Below are 20,910 nucleotides of genomic sequence, written 5' to 3'. Positions count from 1 at the left end.
AGTTTCTGCGGGGCGGGCGTCATCTCGGAAGGACTTCCTGCAGTGGGTACGCCTGAGATAAGAGCTCGAGGCTGAGATTCGGACCAAGTCTTACAACTGCTAAAATGCTAAATCTATATCATGGTGCTGGTAGAAATTAGTAGATCCATTCTCACATTAGAGATCCTCAAACCTTTTTCCGGTGTACTACTAGTAGTAGGTGCAAGAATTGACCAAAGTCAGTCGCTCAGCGGCCTGTACACACTCCCGCCACGCATCGCGTCTACCCGACTCGCTAGCAGTGCTAGCGCATATATCTCTAGCACTTTCCCCAGAGAGCACCCGATAAGCTCAAGCGCCTCTGTTCGCGGCCTGCAGAGATCGTTGCCCGTCAGTGTGGCAAGGCTGGGCCGTAAATGGAAGGTACAGGCGGTACGATAACGCGTTATCAGCGGACAGGAGTCCGCTATCCTGTAGTTGGTAATGTTATAATGTTAAGGGCAGGCATGTTGGTGGCAACTTGTTGTTATCTGATGGACTCCATTGTGGTGTGCAAGGTGTTTTTGAACGCTTCGGATGACGATGAAGCCGGTAGTCATTGAACCGATGTGTATACGCAGTCGTCACCCTTAACTTCAGAGTATAACTCTAGCTTTGCGGCATTATGTCAATAGCAGCGCTTCGTGGGTCCGCGATCTAGGAAATCCCCCGTCGGGTCATACTCTCAACAGACAACTCGCATTTTGCAAGCTTGCCATGTGGTCACGAACCCACAGTGCCTGTCGTTAGTAACGTCCGCCAATCTGGGTGTATGTCCGCGGCACCGCCTAGGAAAGAAACAGAACCCCCCAGCCAAGCGGAAATATGGAGTTCTCCGAGGAGTAGTTATCAACTCCAATTGGCAGGAGCAGAAGGTTATTCGTTAGCAGGATCATAATGTCATAGATGCGCGTATCAAGATCGATCTTAGCCCGCCCGTGTCGGTTGTGATTCCGATGGCCCTTGAGCGGTCCTGATTGGCCTTTGTCGCCGTTCGGTGTTCGTGTCTCCTCGTCTTTCCTTTCCGGGGACCATGGATACACAAGCGGTAGAGCTTCGCGAGCTTCGAGCGTCTTGGGCACGGAGAATTGGATGCGGGGAAGTTTCTATGACATGATGGATTGCTTTCTCCGGGGCCACTTGATGCATTGTCTGTAAAAAACCGGGGATTGGCCTTCGTTTTTATTTTGGAAATTTGCTGTAAGGTTCAGTCAAGTGCCGATCAGGTACGGGAGTGTATACTCAACCGGTCTAGGCATCCAGAGCCAGACCGTGCTGGGCTGGGTTAGGGCTGAGGGAATCCACAATGTACACCTTAGGCTTCTTTGCGTGCTGCTTGTGATCAATGTTGCTCCGATATACGGAGCGACAAGCTCCGTGCGTATCTTGTCTGATTAGCTGATGGAAGTCTGCAAACTGGGTCGACTCGAGGGTTGGTTCCGAGATCGGTCTTTCAAAGAAATCCCAAGAACTAATTTCCCGAATTTAAAAGGGGAAAATGGCCTTCTTGGTGTCTTCAAATATCTGACCTGACTGTCAGTGACCAATGTCGATGCAACCCCGACCGATCCTAGGGCTCAGACCAAATTCATGGCCCCTTGGCCCCTCGAGATTCATCGCCTGGCCTATCGCGTCAAGTCAACTCTGCAAAGATGGAAGGGAATAACTCACAAACCTGCATATACCAACTTACTCTACAGTCAAACTCATGAAATAGCGAAATCACCCGAGTCTTGGCAATTACATTAAAATGCTTCAAGCGAGCACTATCGTATACAAGCTGTGACCAGTCGCCAAGCGAAGCCACAAAACAGAAGCCACTTTTGTTTGTCACCAGGACCCGAGAACGGATGAGATGGGAGTCATCAATGCCAATGCCAAAACGCCAGATCCAACCCATCCTGAACACCTGCCACGAGGGCTCTAAATGTACATCACATCACGGTCATTAAAGCGAGAGCGAACAAAAAAGAAGAAGAAAAGAAAACAGAAACAATAAGTAATGACATGTCGCCAGAGCCCAGACATGGCTCACACGCGAGATGGTTTCGTTTGTCGCCAGATTCCGCCGGGGAGCATGTTCTGTTTTAGCAGGGCAAGCTCCTTCTGCATGGCCTGGTTCTCGTGTTGAACGTGCTCGATGTACGAGAGAGCGTTGGAGAGGATCTCGGATTTCTTGAGCGAGCCTGCTCCCGCCCGTGACGCCTGCTTGGGGGCACCGGCCGGGGAGATGGCTTTTTCCAGGGCGAGGAACTTGGCGTTCATGTTTGTGCGGTATCGTTTTTCGATGATGTTGTGTGCAGCTCGTTTGGCAGCGTTGCGGCCCTGTGCGTCTTGGCCCGCGGACGGGATCGAGTCTTGTGAGAGACTGCGGGTCTTGCGGCCGGAGGTGGATTTCTCGACTCGTGGGGTGTATTCCTGTGTTTTGATCTCCGGACTTGAGGACCACCGGGCTGCGCTGGTGGAGCTACGGGTGGTGGGTTTGGAGGGCCGTTCAGCCGGTGGCTCGGGCATGCTGAAATCCACCGAGGGGCGTACAGACCATGATTGGTCGTCGCTGTCGAGATCCTGATTACATCTTATCAGCTTTTCCGATCGGGATCTGTCGGTACTTGGCTAGGTTCGAAGGGTCTCGTACCGATGAGAGGGATACTGTGTCTTCAGCAACGGGCATAGAGTATCCGTTGATGGCGGATGAGGATGAAAAGGGGTCCATGAACAAATCCTTTGTGTCGGCGGTGGTCAGGTCGGCGAAGTCAAACGCCGTTCCATCGATGTCAGTGTTCATCGAGAACAGATCGAGGGTATTGTCATAGGACCAGTTGGCAGGGAGGGGTTCGTTTGTTTTGGTGTCGAACAAGTCCAATGGACGACTTGACGGACTTATTTGATCCTCAAGGTATCTGTCAGAGGCCATTGGCATGTCCGGTAATGTATTTGATTGTGAAAAAGGCATTTGGGAAACAGGGCAATAGCTGATCCAAGATGCAGAGGGAGGGGGTTCGATATATAGGATCTGTGCACGGGGCAAAGATACCAAGGGGCGGTAATAAAGAATCGAGGAAAGCGAAAAATCGATTAATCGATCGGGGGTTGATCTACCGTGGTAATGAATTGGGTTGACATCGGTCGCGAGCGGGCGCCGTTATATATGAAATCCGCCAAAATCGATCCCAAAGGGGGATCCGCTACGGATCGCTACTTTTGCTAACGGTATCCTTGGCCGCAAATACCAGCCGAGATACGCCCTGCCAGTCGGGTGAACTACAAGCTTCGAATGAACCCTTGTCCTAGCTACGTTGTGGCGGGACACCTTAGAGGCGCTCGGCCAGGAGCAGCCGAGATCACCTTACGCAGAATTTGCGGCCGGCTCCGATCAACAAGATTCCGAAAAGCGTACAGGACAGCTCGTGTGAAACTGCCAAAGCCCACCTGGGACAGGGCACAAGCAAAACAAAAACGTCAGGGAGGCTGATCCAGTAGTTTGGAGCAGCCAAGACTGCGCCCGGCCGAGCCTCGGCCCCGACATGTATGCCAGCATAAAACCCGCCTTTATGTACTTTGGCGGGTTTCTAGGCCGGGTTTTCTAATTGCTGTGCACTTATTGGGCCGTAGCATAGGTTCCCTGCCCGGAAAAAATTATACCCTGCGTCCCAAACTGGCCTGTCAGTTTCCTAAAACACCGCGTACCTTTGTCGATCTTATGGTCAGGCAGTTAGGCCTTGATTGTGTTACGGATGTTGACCTCTCCCGGCATTCTGTCGGACATTCGCAGTTAGTTGCTATGGATATTGATTTATTAGTATCAGTGTCGAGGACGGCTCGTCCTATTCGGAGATGCTAGGATCTACTGGTGTCTTTCTCCAAATCACAATAACCTCATACTATTCCCATAACTACAAACTAGTAAATTCTGAGGTTGAGAGTGTTCGCTACTTTCAGAGCTGGGCCGAGAAAAGTCCTAGCAGCGGGTGAACTAGGAACAGAAAACCTCCACGGGTCCAGGGTTGAGGCCAGGGTTGACATTCCCACGTCATGTGCCACATCCAATCAACGACGACTCCCCATTTGATGCCTTGCATAGTCGCAGGTGGGACCCGAAAGGGGGTTTCAAGGCCAGATTAGGTGTGGATAAGGGCAACGGCGGTGCCGTCGGCTCTGGCCACTACGAGGGCTTCTAATTCCTGCTGACCAGAATCTGCCCCCAAACCCGCCGGCCACGATGCCCACTATGGACGTGGGGTGATCCGGATCGTTTCTTTCCATGTCAGTTCCATGAATCGCCCCCTGATCTTACCGATCTCTCCAGCGCCTATCCTCGTGACACTAACAATTCTCTTCACCGGGACGAATTGGAATCGGAACGCAGCCTCAGCACAACGGTTTTGTGAACTCTCGAACAACTGGCAAATGTAAATTAAAAAAACGTCATTCCGGACATCTCGTCTTGTGATCCACTCGATACCGGATCTTCACGTGAGAAGCGCGTATATCGCTCCCGCTCTCGCATCTACTGTGTATGAGCGGGAGCTTGTCGGGCTCTCAATCCACCTGCCCGTTTGGATGCATGCCCGGTCAGATACTGCTAGATTAATCTTCCGTAGTGCATTCCATCGAGCATCTCTGTGCTTATACGTGGATACAATCCCGTTGACACCTGCCACCCGGCATTCCGGGCGGCAGCATAATCCCCCCTGCGGCCCGTTTTAGAAAATACTCCGCGACGCGAAATGCCTTGACCAACAGCCGATCTGGCCTCGAAGTGGAGCTGCGGCACTAGATGTCTGCAAGCTAGCCGTTGTGACCTGAGCTCGATCGCGCCCAGCATCGTCCGACCCGGTAGCTTGATAGCCGCTGTGGAGCCTGAACCTTAGCTGGAATTCATCACCTGTATTCCGCTAGATCAGTCGGGATTGATCTGTCGTCTATCCGTTTCCCCGGATTCCAGCCTACGGGGTCGGAATAGACGGCCAGCTCTTACCTCGGCGAATTTTCCGTGAAGATTTCCGAGTCATCTGGTATCCCACATGCTTTCTTGATAACCGTGGAACTGACAATATCAGTTCTTTGTCGAGAAAGACTGAGTCTAAGCTCCTAGCTCGTTACTAGTGGGCTCGAAACGTTGCACTGTAACGCAGGAGGCTCAAAGGCGTGTGGGCGGAAATAAACATGCGGGACTCCCAGTCATTAAGGGATCGTGCCAAGAAAAACTCCGGCGCTTTCTGGGGGTCTCAATGGCGGGTCTCCGAAGGTGACGCTCTGGCTTGTTGGATTTTCTTACGCACGGGCAAGGAGTTTACTCAAGTTGAGCAAATACATCTATAGCTTGAAGGGTGCTAGCTCTGGTGGCTGAACGTGGCCCGGGTCTCCTTGGATATACGAGGAGAGTGCTAATCCTCAGATTTCACTGACCCGACCTATCTGGACGAAACAGTCAAGTTCCAATTCAAACTCCAGCTCTTGCAAGGCCCAGCTCGCTACGCTGGAAGCTTTCTAATCCCTGGTTGTCACTGTCAGGGTGATATACAGTGACTAACGCCACAGGTTTCGAAGCAACCTCGTCTCAGCTACCTTGTAGCTCAAGTGCGTTATATAAAGACGCCTTTCATCTCCGGCCGGCTGTCCCGAGTGGGATGGTACCAGCTACTGGCCATGAGAGTGGTGTATTGAGCCGTCACCGGGATGCCACAACACGCACTGTGAGACATTCGTACACCGGGACGCGATCAGTCACGGCATCTGTCAGCGTCTACGCCCCCCAGGGGGCTGACCAAGGAGCCCAAATGGTAATCATATCACGACGGCCATGGAGGTCTCTCAGGACGCCAAACTAAAAGCTGGGCTACTCGGGCTTTACCGAAGCCCTGTCGACTATAGTCCCTTGATTCGCTTTTCTTCATCGGGCCCCGCAGATGACGAATCACGATGTGCGGCCAAGGCAATCAGCGCCTAAGGACCCTAAGGCTGGCCTCTCCGGATGCCTATAAAGAGTAGGGTCTTGGTGCGAAAAGAGGTAATTGGTGACTGCGATATCAGGGTTTCTGGTTTCGAAACCCTTCGCACTGGCCTGGATTGGGCGGGGCAACGTACTGAGAGAGTGGGTCGTACGCAGAATGATTGCCCGAGCTAAGATCGCCTTGATCCGCGATACGGCTCCACCGTTCACGCACAAAGACGAATCACACGACATGGATTCGATGGAGGGGGGCTACCGTAGATCTAAGCTGGAGTTCAGCTTGGATGATAGTCTGGAATCAGCATGACGCAGCGGACTACCGCCATATCTTTGATTGTCTCCGTAGAGGCCAAAAAGCCCTGTGGGCTGCCGGTATGATGTGGATAATCCGTGACTTTGCAGCCCTGTAGCTGTTACCTCTCCTGGGGGGTTAGGAGATAAACCGCAAAGAAATAATGTCGCACGTCTTCATCCGCTCTGGCCTTGATCACATTGATTCGACTTACGCATCTCTTTCTGGTACCCCGGAAGCCAAGTACGCCGAGCTGGTAAAGCATAGGAATTTCGACGAAAAGGAGCTTCTAGCGCTCTTAGACCAGCTCAAGCCTGTCTGCCCCGAGAACTTCATTGGCATCTGGACCGGCTCAAAGGTCAACACCAAACCGCCCCAGTGAGAAGAAGCTGGAGGAGCTGAATTAGACAGGCCAGGACTTCCGATCCACCGAGGATGTCGACCCTATCGTCGTCTATAATGCCGAGGGAAAGCGATGAGGCCTGGGAAAACGCTCGCGTACGTTATGTTCTAGGAATGCCATATGCCCCACGCTAACATTTTCATAGCTTCATCAGGTCGAATGGGTCTTTCTACTCCTATGGTGTATGGTGACTTTCCCATCGTCGACTAATTCTGCTATGTCAGTGATGATCCGCTGGCCGATGCTATGGATGCCAAGACTGCGAAGGAGGGCATACCTACTTCTGCCTCCTCAAACAACCCATCCGCCTGTTTCGGAGACTGAATAGAATGCCACATGGATCTGGATAATTTTGACTCTTAACCCTCCTCGCGCTAACGCCCTACTAGGTTTACATCGGAATATAAGATTCTGACCGTAGGTCATTGCGCTAGCAGATTGCACACACAGAGACGTCATCAAGATTGAGTTCAGACTAATCCCCTAACCGTGGGCTCATCCAGGAACAAGCAGCACACGGTCGAAACCCTAAATATGTAAAAAGGCAAGGCTAGATTCACACATGCGAAACTGGACGTGGAATAACGCCACACGGGATACATCATACAGCGACTATGTAGAATGCACATCAGATCGACTGTGACGAGAAGTGGACTGCCGTCCTCGTCCCAGGTTCCACAATTCCTCTCACGGCTTTTTAAATGAATGCACGGATCCTCCTGCACGAACCCTGCAGCCTATTAAGGGGTGAAGGGTCAGACAACAACCGGACACCGCGAAATGCAGAGTCCTTGGTCTTCAAATGCGCTAGCTCATTCCCACCATGATTCAAGACTGCAGAACAACATAGTTGAGAAAATTTGAGAGACAAATGTTTAAATGGTAATAGGCATATCACTCATCACAGGAGTTCCAGCGCCGTCCCAACCACTCCCCAGCGTCCCACCGTAAGGCCATCCGAAGTCACCGCAAAAACTGGCCTTTCATCCGCCTCTTCCTTTAACCGTCCCCGCAAGACTTACGAGGAGGCTCCTGGGAGCGCCGGGAGTACACACTATCCACGCAGTTCATGTAGCCGCGCGTAAATGAGGCCTAGGCTGAGACCTATCGCGTAGGCAAAGCTGGCGTCGAGATTCTAGATCGAAAGAGGAAGGGTTCTGTTCAGGTTTAACGCTCAGATGTCGGTCTAAAACAGACTGTGGAGATACCAGGTTGGGGGCATCGATTTCGAGGCGTGACTGACAGGACCACAGGTGCTGATGTTGCGGAGATCGATCAAGTCGGGCTCAGGGGGATGGGGGTGGTTTACGTGATATATATGCTGTAGCTACACAGCGGAACGGCTGAATTTCAAGCTAAGCGTTGGCCTCATTGAAAGTGTGGTCTTTCGGCAATACCGATATGCTGCGTTAATACATTCCAGTCGGTTTCCCAGTCAGAACGGGCCGATTGGGATGAACAGGCCCAAACGCCAGGTTTGAGGGTTGAAATAACAATCCATAATAGAACGGAAGTCGAACTCAAAGCATAACTTGCTATTCTAACAGTCATCACATAATAGAGCTATCAATGAGTGGCCTCATGACTCAACCGCCAGCCAGAACCGCTGTGCCGCCGCCACATCGGCAACGATGATGATGCTATACGACAGTGAAAAATGATCTCAAAACCTACTGCACTAATGGCAGGCGGTGATATTTCTGCCGGCCCGGTTCGCAATTCTCTCGTGAGGAAAATGATTTTAGCCGTCGAACTTTTCCCCGTCCAGGCGCATTGGAGGCCATGGAATCTGGAAACACAATGGCCGACAGCCCCGATCTTCGACCGATTGTGATTTCCGGTCCCTCAGGGGTTGGCAAAGGGACGCTAATTCAGAAGCTTTTCGATACACACCCGGGCACCTTTGGACTTACCGTGTCTCATACCACGCGTGAACCGCGACCGGGCGAAGTCGAGGGAGTCGCTTACTTCTTCGTCTCTCGCTCCGAGTTTTCCTCCCTGTGCTCCCAGGGCGCTCTAGTGGAGTACGCATGTTTCAGTGGCAATTACTATGGCACGAGCAAGCAGGCCATCGAAAACCAGGCTAGCAAAGGTTTAATTGTGGTGCTGGACATTGAGATGCAGGGCATCAAGCAAATGAAGGCGAATCCCAACTTCAATGCACGATACGTTTTTATCAAACCACCAAGTTTCGAAGCACTAGAGACTCGTCTCAGGGGCCGTAGAACTGAAAATGAGGAAAATATCCAGGAAAGGCTTTCCCAGGCCCACATTGAATTTGATTATGCCGACTTGCCGGCAACTTTGATAAGATCATTGTCAACGATGGTGTTGAAAAGGCATATCAGGAGCTTGAGAAGCTTTGTGTTTGGATCACCGTCGCGAGATCATACTTAAGCCCGCATTCATTTTTGCAATCAGCATGACCTACGGTGTTTCCTTTCTCCTAAACAGCGCAGCGGTAGAGTAGAATAGACCCAATCATAGTCTTCCCAAGCGGCTTCAATCTGGTTCCTTCGATCCCATGACCTCAACTCCCATTGTGCCGTCTGCGGACAACAGCTTAGCCTTACCGAATTGAAACCTGTTCTCTTGGGTCCCGTTGAACTATTTTCGTGGTCCCGCTCAACTGGAGACCAATGGCGGGGGCCCGCCATTATAACACGCATTACGTAACAGGGGAGGTTTCCGGGCAAAGTCAGTTCAACGCGAGCGAATTTTCCAGCCAACACGGAAACCGTCCATGCGTGGAATACACCTCCAAATTGGACCAGGATGACGGTTGGGTATCTACCCAGAACCCCTTTACTCATTGCCACATTGCCAAATCTCCAGCCGAGGGCCTGCAAACCCCAAAAATAGGCCAAGTGGATTAGCTTCGAGTAATCTCCGCGACGTAAGCCAAGATCGACAGTGGCTTGGCTCCAACTCTCCACAGAAACCAACGTGATCCCGAATTTTAACCGGAAGCTACCCAACCAGTATCAATGTGGTCAAATGGAACTTTAATTACCCGAATGTCTCAGGGTTCAAGCCTGAATAACTATGGAGCATAACCTTAAGCTGACGAGAGAACCCCACGTGTGTACCGGATACTCTGCGGAGACCCTGACCAAAAGGTCGGTGTGCCAATTATTGCTTACAGATTTTAAGGTAATTCAAGACATGTTTCACCGGCGGGGTCGATGAGCGAATACCAGGGAAATGACCAAATTCGGCTAGTCCGTTGTAAAAGGTATGGTCGCCGATGCTATAGCCTCTAATCGGCTTAAGCATGTCTTAGACTGCCTCAATATTCGACGGGCCATGATCATGATCCGTAGCTATAAAGACCCCAGATGACCCGCTGCGAAAGACCATCATCCCAGAATTCAAATTTCCACCCCATCTACACAAAATGAAGTTCACCATCGCTGCTTTGGCTGGCCTTGCCAGTGCCATCAATGCTGCTAGCCTTCCCGCCTCTTTCAGCCTCGTTGCTCCCGGTGGCAAGACCGTCCAGACCGATGGCAGTACGTGCATCGTCTCGATCGAATCATCAATTTGGATACTGACAAGACTATAGCCAACCTCTACATCAACGCCAACGTCACCGAGCAGCAGGTTGCCGTCCGTAAGTCATGCCAATGTTCCGATGATGCGTGATGTGCTCTTCTAACCATCCCATAGTCAAGAGCCAGGGTGAGCAGGGCTACGTGATCTACACCGCTGAGGGCAGCGTTCCTACTGCCTTCCAGAACGTCTACATCGTCCCCGACGAGGTTAGCCCTGTTGGTTTGACCGTTCCTCACTCCGGCGCCACCCCCGAGGGTGCTATCATCACCAACTTCGGTGTCAACGATGACGGATACTTCACCAATGACGGCAAGGCCTGGTTCGCCATCGACGGCCCGGATGACGGCTCCCTGAAGAAGATCTACTGGTACGGTGCTCACAACGGCGAGTACGGCAGTCTCCCCCTCTGGGTCAAGGAGTTCAAATAAGCTGTTTGTGTATGATATGACAACTGCCGGTGCTCTGCATCTTTAGTCAGAGTAATATAATACTATATTCGCAACTTTTGTCTCGGGATGTAGAGATAAGACCTCGCTGGAGAGGTTATTTAAAGTCCTAGTGGTTATAAAGCAGAGAAACCATCTTCTTTCGCCCGCCATTGATGCGAGAGAGTCCCAGCTCTTCGCTATATCAATAATAAAAGTATTGGACCTGCATACGTAGAGCCCCATCCGGGGAACGTCGAGGCATAATTCACCCTAGTCGGACCTGATCAATTCGCAGGCCCAGGGTAGATATAATGGAATCCTTCTTTCTCCGTCCGCAATAGGCCCGATATCGTGGTTTAGGAACATTTTCCATCGAGGCAGACACCAGGGAGCAAGAGGCTGTATCGGGTACATCCTGGATGATGTACCTGCCGTAAATGTGATACCTTCTGTCCACTGTTCAATTACGAAAGCGCTGCTTGGAAGAGGCGTTCATCTAGAACAAGCCTTCGCCCCCAATACTTCGGCTTGGCCAATAGAAATCCACGTCACCCCCAGCGGATTTTCAGTAGAGCCAATCAGCATGAGACTTCCCCCGTGGGCTTCTGTTTTGGAACCGCAAAGGGTCTCTACCCATAGACAACTCGCGTGGCGGGACCCACCGATCCGAGAAACAATACAAGTATTGACCTCATCACTGCCGACACAATCCTTTCAATATGATGTTCGGCCATGCGCTTGATGACCACGACAGTCGGAGATCTTCCCGCGGCCAAGATGATTCAGTGGTTCGACCAGCTTTTCTCAGATAAGAGGACTTCTCGCCGGCCAAATTATCATTCTTGGGTTCGCTTCTACCGATCTATGGTGAGTTAGTGACGTCTATGATCGGATATAATGGAGTGCAAAAGCAATCCCGAATGAAATAAATAGCCTCCCATGGTGTCCGGCGTTACAATTAGGGCTGATCCTGACCGGGAGGATTATTTGCCTCGATCTGCTACAAGTCCGCCTCTCAGGGTTTTCTAACTTGCGTTGCCCCAATTGCAGCTGTTGTCCGAAATGAAGTTTGCCCAACGTGAAAATTCACAGGCTTCGACCCTGGCTGGGCCACCCCAGCCAGGTTCTCGCAGCCAGCTACCCATGTTAGAGAAGCCAGAGACTCTGCGCAATAACTTGCTTTGCGTATCGGGCGAGTTTGTCGGGACGTTCCTCTTCCTATTCTTCTCATTTGCGGGCACCCAGGTTTCGAACACTCCCATGCCAAAAGAGGGTTCTTATCCTAATACCTCGAATCTGCTGTATTCGGCGTTGTGCTTTGGATTTGCTCTGACGGTCAACGTGTGGGCCTTTTTCCGTATCACCGGTGGTCTTTTCAATCCTGCTGTAAGCATTGTTATGCCACGACTAAATGATCAAGTCTCATCCATGCGTTCCTCTTAGGTTACCCTCGCTCTTTGCGTTACTGGTGGAATGCCTGCCCTTCGCGGCCTGCTTGTTTTCCCCGCTCAGCTGGTTGCCGGTATCGCTGCTGCTGGTGTGGTGAGCTGTCTGTTCCCAGGCCCACTCAACTGTGCGACTCGGCTGGGTGGCGGTGCATCTATCTCCCAGGGCTTGTTCATTGAGATGTTCCTCACTGCCCAGTTGGTTCTTGTCATCATCATGTTGGCTGTTGTCAAGCACAAATCCACCTTCCTGGCGCCTGTGGGTATCGGTCTTGCTTTCTTCGTTTGCGAGCTTGTCGGTATGTCGCCAGGTAACCGTATCGGAATCCTCCTTCTAACAACACGTTAGGTGACTACTACACTGGTGGTTCCTTAAACCCTGCTCGGTCGCTGGGCCCCGATGTGATCAACCGCAACTTCCCCGGGTACCACTGGATCTACTGGGTAGGACCTTTACTCGGTTCCCTCCTCGCCTCTGCTTTTTTCTGGGGGTTGCGTCTGGTTCGCTGGGAAAAGATAAACCCTGGTCAAGACTTTAACGAGTGGGAATCCCGCGCTCAGAAAAATCTCGAGGCTGGCTCGGACCACACTATTGCAGCCGGCGATCAGGTCCATGGCTTCTACCCCAGTAGCCGTACCAATGGAAATCCAGCATCACAGCGAAGTCCCTCAGCAGACCCAGGCCTTGCTGAGATGGACAATGCTGGTAATGCTGCGCCGGATTCCAATGAACAAGCTAATGCGCCTGTCGGAGTATCTGATGAAGAACATGTTTAGGTCCGGTTCCCCGGGATCAAACTATGACTTATGATGTGGGTCTGGCAATTTATTTGGGAACGGTGTTACGGAATGACGAGTTCTGCATTTGAGATTGGGAAGGCGGGCCTAGTATACTGATGAACGTTGCAGTGCTAACCTATAACTGAACTTGAATATTAATTATAGTGTGAACTGTAATATGAGGCAAATAATTAAATGAGAATGGTCGAATATACTAAAGCTTGCTTCATCATAGACCGGTTTACTCAGAGGAACTGAAGGCTTCGTAGCTGAGTCCAATTTGAATCATTGCCCAGTAGGAAGGTTATGACGGCAAGACAAATGTAAGAGTTAGAAATTAAAAATCAAAAGATCTCCTAGTATAAATCTAAGGGCTCAGAATGAACTTCCCTTGAATAACCTGAGCATTTAGCTCTGGTAAACCTCATTCCGACCGAATAGAGAACTTCCCAAGGTCCCTGACTAAGTGCCTTTACACAGGGTTACAAGAGGTAAAATCGGTTATTCCCCTTGACATAATACTATCAGTCTTTACTTTATTTACATGCTTGAACGGCTGGATATGTGTAGATTGAGGTGTCTTTTTGAAAACAAGCAACTTGCCGTACCTAAGCAGGCAATCTCTTGTACTTACTCGGGTGATGTCGTTGCATATGTTCGTCCCATAGCTTGAGCTGTTGACTAAAAATCCCCGAAATAGCAACATTCCACTCCACGTCCCAATAAGAGTTGTCAATGTGAGCACATCCTCAGTTTCCGAGGCGATCCGGAAACGTGGAAATTGAACCGTGATGTTTTTACCGAGTCCAGGGAGGACGTCATACCGAAAACCCTAGATTAAATGTTCGGTTTCAAGGAATGAGCTCCAATTAAAGTCTTGGTAGTCTTGGTTTGGAGACTCGGGCCGAGGCGAGGACAAAGTTACCGACGAAAGTAGCAGGCGTAAAGAGTGGAATCCTCCCTTGCTTGCGATATCAAGGATTTCTGCATTTCCAGCCCTATGTAGGGATCGGCAGTGGGCCAGACTTTTTCCTTTTCTCTATCTCGGAGGTAGAAATCGGGTCCATTCCACGGGTATTCTCAGCAGGAATGCCATATCGGGTTGCATCTCGCCCTTTCTTGATATCACAAGAGGCGACTGTTGGATAGCGCTGTTCGAGCCAAAGAAGCCAAGCATGCTCTGCCAAGCAAGATGCACTGTGGCTTTATTTCTGGTGATGGCGCGATGAGGCGTGCATGGGTAATTATCCATTTCTGCATTCCCTCCTTTTGCAGCGGGGCCTGCGCCCCCTTATACATATACCATCTGGGTCCCCGTTGATCTTCTAGCTGCAGGACGCGTAATCATGGCCATCCTCGCCAGATGGGGATTTCGCGCTCTCCACGTTATCTATTTTCTGGCCACATGTATGATCAGCAGTGTCATATTCTATCTGCTGTCCCCGGCGCCACGGACTCCCGGCTATGTCGACTCGTTGTTCATGTGCATTAGCGCCATGACAGGGACCGGACTTACAACAGTAAGCCGACATGTGTCTTTTATTATTCCGTGCGAGAGCCGATCACTGATGGCACTTTCCAGGTCACCGAGTCCAAGCTCAATGTGCCCCAGCAGGTAATGCTGTTTTGTCTTCTCCTCATGGGCCACGCGATTCCCATTTCGGCAGTCGCTCTTTGGTTTCGCAGAGAGACTTGTGGGGACAAGCTCCGGGTCATTGCCAGTATCGATGGAATCGCGTATGGTAACCAGGAAACGGGCTCCCTCCAGCTTCCACAATGGGAAGGCAAGACGAAAGTTGATGTCGCGATAGCCCCAAGTGTCGATGGGGCACATGGGACTCCATCAACTTCTGGAACAGCCCAGTTCACCACGAAGGCTTCACGTCAAGAAAAATATGCCTCGGGAACTATGCCAGTGACGAAACGTGTTCTGCACCAACTCAAAACTCTGCAGAAGGGCTTTCGGAAGTACCTCCAGGGCTCGATTTTGTCTCCGAAAGCCCAGCCAGCTTCGGTTGAGTACAAAGCACTGTCGATCTTGACGTTGACTGTGGCTATCTACTGGATCACAATACTATCTATAGGTATTTTGGTCATGGGGAGCTGGTTCCAATGGCGTCGTCCTGACGTTCCACATGCTGATGGTGTTGCTCCTTTCTGGGCGGGTGCATTCACAGCAACATCAGCATTTGTCAATTGCGGAATGACGCTCTCCAGCAATGACTTGATACCTTTGCAAAATGAGTAAGTAAGAGGGGAAAATAGATTGCGACGGACAAGTCGCTAACATGCGCCTGATTAGGCCGTTTCCACTTTGCTTCCTCGGTATTCTGATCCTCGCTGGATGTACACTGTATCCGTGTTTCCTGCGAGGGGTGCTTTTCACGGCAAGATGGTTCTTGCCAGAGAACTCCGAGAGGTGGCAATCTTCTAGGGACGCGCTAGACTATATTCTCATATGCCCAGAGAGGGTAGGTCATCATCTGCGGCACAACGTATTCATGTAACTGACGGTTCAAGGTATACCACATGCTTTACCCTACCCCTCATACATTCTTCTTGTTGGGGTCTGTCATTGTTCTGAATGGAATCAACTGGGTATCTTTCGAGCTTCTAGCCACTGGAGCCAGAGATACCAAAGCAATTCGCGCTCTCGATGGACTCTTCCAATCACTCGGTATGATCATCCCCTACTCCAGCACAGGGTATGCCGGCTGACGGAATCCAGCAATTCGTGGAGGCGGATTCGCGGTGGTAGACTTTTTAAAGCTCCCTCAGTCAATGATGGTCCTATATGGTATGTCCTATCCATTCCATGGAACGATTCGCTTGATACTGACCAACTTCTTAGCTTTCATGATGGTTTGTATCCCGCTTTTTCCAAGGTTTTGATTAAATTGCTAACATTTCGTAGTACATTTCGCCATTTCCATTACGCATTGCAACCCAGTATGTTCCCGTGGCATTTGAGTATGACCTGTCCCTAACATCAACCAGGAGCATCATTACCATGAAAGAAGCCGAGTTACCGAAAACCGAGAAAATCAGCCATAGCCTGGTGGCCAAAACGCGAAAATACGGAAAGCAAATCTCCAATCTCGCGCGCGTCGCTTTTATATGGGATCAGATTCGGTCACAGTTTACGAAGGACATCATGTGCGTCACCGTCGCTGTTTTCTCCCTAACAATCCTCGAATCCGATAAATACGAGGCCCAGCCGCTGTCTTTCTCTACATTCAACATCATTTTCGAGGTGATTTCGGCATACAGCTGCATTGGAATCAGTGTCGGATTTCCAGTCACGGGTCACTCATTCTGTGGTGAGCTACGCCCTGCGAGTAAGTTGATCTTGTCAGTGATGTCCTTGATCGGAAGACACCGAGATCTGCCTAAGGCCGAATGCGCGGGATCACGGGTTTGCAACTCGTTGGGATGGGATGCGACATCCGTGCAGAAAGCCAAGATGATTCAATTAGGATCAATAGAAAAGGACAGTTCCATGGTTTGACCATGCGCAAAGGACGTGCGTCCCTACAAATGCCTGGACTTCTTCTTATCGGGACATCGTCGCCTTGTAGAGCTGCAACTGGACCCGAGCCCTACGTTGGGAACAGAAGCCGTTTCCAAACCGCATCCCCACCCGAACTATAGTGGGCTAATTCGGGTTGCCCTCCGTCCTATGCAATGATCTTAGCCCGGAGACAACGGAAACAGGATCCTAGCTACCCTGTAAATAGGTAGAGTGTCTGCATAGCCATGCAACAGGACAGATATGGAGACCAAATTTCAGGCCCCACCCTTCGAATGCCAGCCCCCGAGCCAAGCCCTCCCTGCAACCCGCCAGAAAGTGGCTGCAAGGCTGCGATCTCGGTGAGATTGATAAACCAGGCCGTCTCCACCCCAGCACAGCGCGGCTCGGTGAAAAAAAAAAACTAGACACGGCAGGCTAAAAGGCCACTAGCGACCTTTCCCCTCTGACGATTCTATCTGATTATCGGGCACGGAATCTCCACCTGGAATCCCAGAACCCGCATCTCCACTTCAAACAGACAGCAGACCCCTGGCGGCCCTTTCCAGTAGCGCGACTTTTGTTCCGACCCTATCAGAGTCTAGCCCTGCGTGCCCAGGGCCACAGGCTTTTTTTTCTCTGGAACCCTTGTACATAAACCACGAACCCCCGCAATGACCGCCGATCTCGCCCCGTCAATTTTTCCTGTACCACAACAATGCGAAAAGCATCGATGCCAGACGCCGGCCCTGACGCAGAGCCTCATGTATCGGAGGTCTCGGGCTTGGCTGCTCTAGACGATGCGGACTTACTGGGTTTGTGCTTCGTACTTCTGTTCGTTCGATCGCGTTGCTCACCGGAAACCAGCCAAAATGGGCTACAAGCAGGAGCTGCGGAGGCACTATTCTACTCCCCAGATCTTTGCTGTCGCATTTAGTATTATGGGGCTTGTGCCGTCGATTGCGTCCACTATTGCCTTTTCCCTGCCTGCGGGGCCGGTTGGGATGGTTTGGGTGGGTCGTTCGGAGCTTCGATCGTGCGATTGTGCTAATTGGCATAGGGGTGGTTCACGGCTAGTATATTCATTTTCCTGGTAGGGCTGGCTATGGTATGTGATAGCCACCTCTTGCATCTGCTGGATACTTACTCGTGGCTTAGTCTGATCTCGCATCGTCAATGCCCACGGCCGGAGGGCTGTACTGGTGGACTCATTACTTTGCCGGTGCCAAGTTCAAAAGCCCACTAAGCTTCCTGGTCGGATATAGCAATACACTAGGCTTAATAGGGGGCATGTGTTCTGTTGACTGTAAGCCCGCTGCGATTTTCCAACCGGTAGCGGTAAAAATATTACCTCAGTTCCTAACACTGAATGCGCCCAGATACTCTCTCTCTCATGATTCTTTCCTGTGTGGGCATTGCGCGAGACGACGACTGGTCTGCATCTCGCGGTGTCATCTACGGCGTTTATGTTGCGCTGATTCTTCTCCACGGACTCACCGGTGCTCTTGCTGGTCGTTGCATGCCCCGGATCCAAACCGCATGCATCTATATCAACATCGCGCTTATCATCGCTACCGTCGTGGCATTGCCAGTGGGGCGGATCACTCGCGGCGGGTCGTTGAATTCCGGGGAATACGTGTTTCGCCATATGGATAATGAGACAGGATGGCCTACCGGTTGGGCCTTCATGTTGGCGTGGCTGTCTCCAATCTGGTCGATCGGCTCATTTGACTCTTGCGTCCATATGAGCGAGGAAGCTAAGCATGCAGCGAAAGCTGTACCCTTGGGGATCGTGTTTTCGGCCGGCTCGGCCTGCGTGCTTGGATTCCTGGTGTTGGCGGTCATGGCTGCTTCGATGAACCCGGATGTTTCTATGACAATTAATAGCAAGTTCGGGCAGCCGATGGCTCAGGTAAAGAATTCTCGGACTCTATTCCAAATCTCTGGCTTATTCTTTTTTTTTTTCTGTAGGTCTACTACGATGCTCTCGGCCGCAACGGCGCATTGGGATTCATGATCGTCCTATGTGTTATCCAGTATCTCATCGGGCAGAGCCTGGTAGGCCCTCCACAACCCAGTCATCTCTTGTATCTAACTAACTAACAACTCGAAGATCGTCGCTGCCTCACGCCAGGCATGGGCGTTTTCTCGGGATGGAGCTCTGCCTTTCTCGACTTTCTTCCGCCACATCAGCACACGAATCCACTACCAACCCGTTCGCCTCATCTGCGGGCTCGTGGTAGTATGCCTGGTCCTCGGCCTTCTATGCCTAATTGACAGTGCCGCCGCCAACGCGCTCTTCTCCCTCTTCGTCGCCAGCAACTATCTCTCGTGGGGCATGCCGATTTTCTGCCGCCTCGTCTGGGGCGAGGCGCGCTTTCGACCGGGGGAATTCTATACAGGCGCGCTGAGCAAGTCCATTGCCTCTATCGCTGTCATCTATCTTGTCTTCGGTATCGTGCTGTCTATGTTCCCCACGACAGGGCCTAGTCCGTCCGGTATGTGTGCCCGTCTTGGTTTGGTCTGTGTGTCGCTGACGGTCCTGATATGAATTATACGGTCGTGATTAACGGCTTCGTGTGGACCGGGTGCATGGCGTACTACTTTCTCTTCGCGAAGAATTGGTATACAGGCCCGCGCATGACGGTTGAAGGGAGCCAGACCATGTTGTCAGAGGATAAGTGATCCTTCAACAAGTACCACGCGACGTCGGTGAGAATACTTAAATGGCAGATGGCTCGTGATTGGCTTGCTGAGAGTCGGTAGACTCGGCCTGCAGAGATGGCTCTACCACCCACAATCCGAACGGCACTAGCATGCAGATTTGCATATGCATCCCTATTCATCTCGAGGCCTACGAGCTGCTGGGCCCTCTATCGGTGCGCATTAGTTCTATTAGTATGAGTATATACTTGTAGAGGTGGTTATCCTAGAAAACGTTGTCATAAAGTGGCATAGGTGGCAGTCCGAGTCGCACACTTGCAAAAGATCAGCCATATCACATGGTGTCTCATTAGACGTCGAGATTCCTGGGATCAGCCCAGGAGGCCGTAGAAATTACATAAAATCGCACCTGAAACCGGGAAATGTACGCGAGCCTTATGGCGTACTAGTAGCAAAAAGGACCCCTGCTAGCTGCTGCAACGTGAGCCACGACCCACAGCCATGACGTTCACGTATGAAGTTAATTGAACGCTCAGGCGTCGGGCATGTCCGTCTTACCTCACAGTAGACACAAGAAGAAACTCCGAGAATAGTCTTCTCGCCGCCTTCTTCACACCGCCTCCACTACGGACTATTCTGCAGGACAAATTCAAAGTTCCGAATGGGTTGCATTTATGTGCTCACGGCTTGGACGCGTGGCCAGCCCGGAAAATGGCAAAATGGGATATATATACAGACATAAAACGCCAGTCCAGGCGATTCTCCAAATCCAATGCAAGTTTTGAAACAAGAGTCAAAGAAAGTCGTGAAAAAGAAACATGATCGTTCTCGATATCCCTAGCGCGGATATTGAGCCGAAATTATAAACACTAACAAGCGACCTCGGGGCAGTTTTTCACCCTTACAGAGCAGCCATGAAACCGATCAGACCGACGGCGGCGGCCGCGGCGGCAGGGAGACCAGTCGCGTGGGCAGCAGTGTTGCCGCTGGTGGTGGTGGACGCATCGGTCGAAGCCGCCGCGCTGCTGGTCTGGCTGCTGGTGACGGTCTTGGACTCGGTGGTGGTCTTGCCGTCAGAGTCGGTGGTCTGGAAGCCAGTCACAAAGGTGGAGACGTCGCTGACGACGCGTGAGGAAACGGCGTCGGCGTCGGAATGGATCTTGGAAGCCTCGGTGGCAGCGGCAGAGACGATGGACGAGCCGATCTCGCGGGCGTCACCGCTGAGGGTGGACCAGGCGGCCTCGCCGCCGGTCTTGAGTTCGGTGTAGACGGAGCCAGCCTCGCCGGAGGCAGTGGCGAAGGCAGTCACGGCGCCGTGGGTGATTTCGCCCCAGACGGAGGTCGCGCCGTTCGCGATTTCAGACCCAAGGGACTCGGGGCCATCAATTGCCTCGGAGACAATGCTCTGGATGTCGTCGGCGGCGACGAGGGCGCCGGTGGCGACCAGAGCGTAGGTGAACAGAGTGAACTTCATTGTTGAGTTGAGGTTGGTGATTATGGGTGAACGAGATTGGTTCGGGTAGGGCAGATTAACCTCAATGCAGTATTTAGGTTGGTTGGGCTTAGGAACGTAGAGCAGATCTAGTCGGGAAGGGGGAGTGTCCAGATATTATATACCACGAAGGGATGATGGGGCCGTCTGCCCCAATTATAGCACGTACAAGGTTTTTGGGGCCTTACGCTTAATGGTCGCATGACGCTATTTTGCGGGTTAAACGAAACACGAGCAATAATTCGCATACTGATGGGGCGAATAAAGAAATTTGGGACAAATTTACGAACCGGCCATCGTCATTTCAGGGCTCCACTTCGCTCGAGGCTGAGCCTCGGCGCGGCTTGTGATTCGCTTGGAGGGCTTTCC

At 51.5% G+C, this 20,910-nt stretch overlaps 8 protein-coding genes across 8 annotated transcripts; 6 read left to right on the top strand and 2 right to left on the bottom strand.

Annotated features, from left to right (window-relative positions):
- Nucleotides 1-2,049: 2,049 nt before the first annotated feature.
- Nucleotides 2,050-2,974, bottom strand: N7468_008840 (basic helix-loop-helix domain-containing protein; the record flags this gene model as incomplete). The annotated part of the gene is made up of 2 exons (XM_058478136.1): nt 2,050-2,586; nt 2,657-2,974. 2 exons carry the CDS (start codon nt 2,972-2,974, stop codon nt 2,050-2,052), a joined length of 855 nt encoding a protein of 284 aa, XP_058326466.1.
- A 3,455-nt stretch (nt 2,975-6,429) lies between these two features.
- On the top strand, nt 6,430-6,648 carry N7468_008839 (uncharacterized protein; the record flags this gene model as incomplete). The annotated part of the gene is made up of 1 exon (XM_058478135.1): nt 6,430-6,648. The coding sequence occupies one exon, from the start codon at nt 6,430-6,432 to the stop codon at nt 6,646-6,648; it is 219 nt and encodes a 72-aa protein (XP_058326465.1).
- A 1,821-nt stretch (nt 6,649-8,469) lies between these two features.
- On the top strand, nt 8,470-9,066 carry N7468_008838 (guanylate kinase; the record flags this gene model as incomplete). The annotated part of the gene is made up of 1 exon (XM_058478134.1): nt 8,470-9,066. The coding sequence occupies one exon, from the start codon at nt 8,470-8,472 to the stop codon at nt 9,064-9,066; it is 597 nt and encodes a 198-aa protein (XP_058326464.1).
- A 1,000-nt stretch (nt 9,067-10,066) lies between these two features.
- Nucleotides 10,067-10,652, top strand: N7468_008837 (uncharacterized protein; the record flags this gene model as incomplete). Its single annotated transcript, XM_058478133.1, has 3 exons — nt 10,067-10,181; nt 10,235-10,282; nt 10,339-10,652. 3 exons carry the CDS (start codon nt 10,067-10,069, stop codon nt 10,650-10,652), a joined length of 477 nt encoding a protein of 158 aa, XP_058326463.1.
- A 1,062-nt stretch (nt 10,653-11,714) lies between these two features.
- On the top strand, nt 11,715-12,874 carry N7468_008836 (uncharacterized protein; the record flags this gene model as incomplete). The annotated part of the gene is made up of 3 exons (XM_058478132.1): nt 11,715-12,038; nt 12,096-12,396; nt 12,447-12,874. 3 exons carry the CDS (start codon nt 11,715-11,717, stop codon nt 12,872-12,874), a joined length of 1,053 nt encoding a protein of 350 aa, XP_058326462.1.
- A 1,349-nt stretch (nt 12,875-14,223) lies between these two features.
- Nucleotides 14,224-16,385, top strand: N7468_008835 (uncharacterized protein; the record flags this gene model as incomplete). Its single annotated transcript, XM_058478131.1, has 8 exons — nt 14,224-14,397; nt 14,460-15,121; nt 15,180-15,348; nt 15,398-15,554; nt 15,606-15,674; nt 15,729-15,739; nt 15,792-15,826; nt 15,875-16,385. The coding sequence occupies 8 exons, from the start codon at nt 14,224-14,226 to the stop codon at nt 16,383-16,385; spliced, it is 1,788 nt and encodes a 595-aa protein (XP_058326461.1).
- An 800-nt stretch (nt 16,386-17,185) lies between these two features.
- N7468_008834 (putative GABA permease (Uga4)) lies at nt 17,186-18,882 on the top strand (the record flags this gene model as incomplete). Its single annotated transcript, XM_058478130.1, has 6 exons — nt 17,186-17,398; nt 17,446-17,493; nt 17,544-17,691; nt 17,765-18,297; nt 18,357-18,443; nt 18,499-18,882. Coding segments are annotated over 6 exons (1,413 nt in total), but the record flags the coding sequence as incomplete, so codon positions are not given.
- A 1,068-nt stretch (nt 18,883-19,950) lies between these two features.
- On the bottom strand, nt 19,951-20,523 carry N7468_008833 (putative GPI anchored protein; the record flags this gene model as incomplete). Its single annotated transcript, XM_058478129.1, has 1 exon — nt 19,951-20,523. One exon carries the CDS (start codon nt 20,521-20,523, stop codon nt 19,951-19,953), a length of 573 nt encoding a protein of 190 aa, XP_058326459.1.
- Nucleotides 20,524-20,910: the final 387 nt, after the last annotated feature.

Source organism: Penicillium chermesinum, assembly GCF_028974085.1.
Source record: "Penicillium chermesinum strain IBT 19713 chromosome Unknown utg000007l:1.0-2695246.0:1.0-2697696.0, whole genome shotgun sequence".
Classification (NCBI taxonomy): Eukaryota; Fungi; Ascomycota; class Eurotiomycetes; order Eurotiales; family Aspergillaceae; genus Penicillium; species Penicillium chermesinum.
Note: the sequence above shows the minus strand (reverse complement) of the source record. Positions and strands in the feature narration are given on the sequence as shown.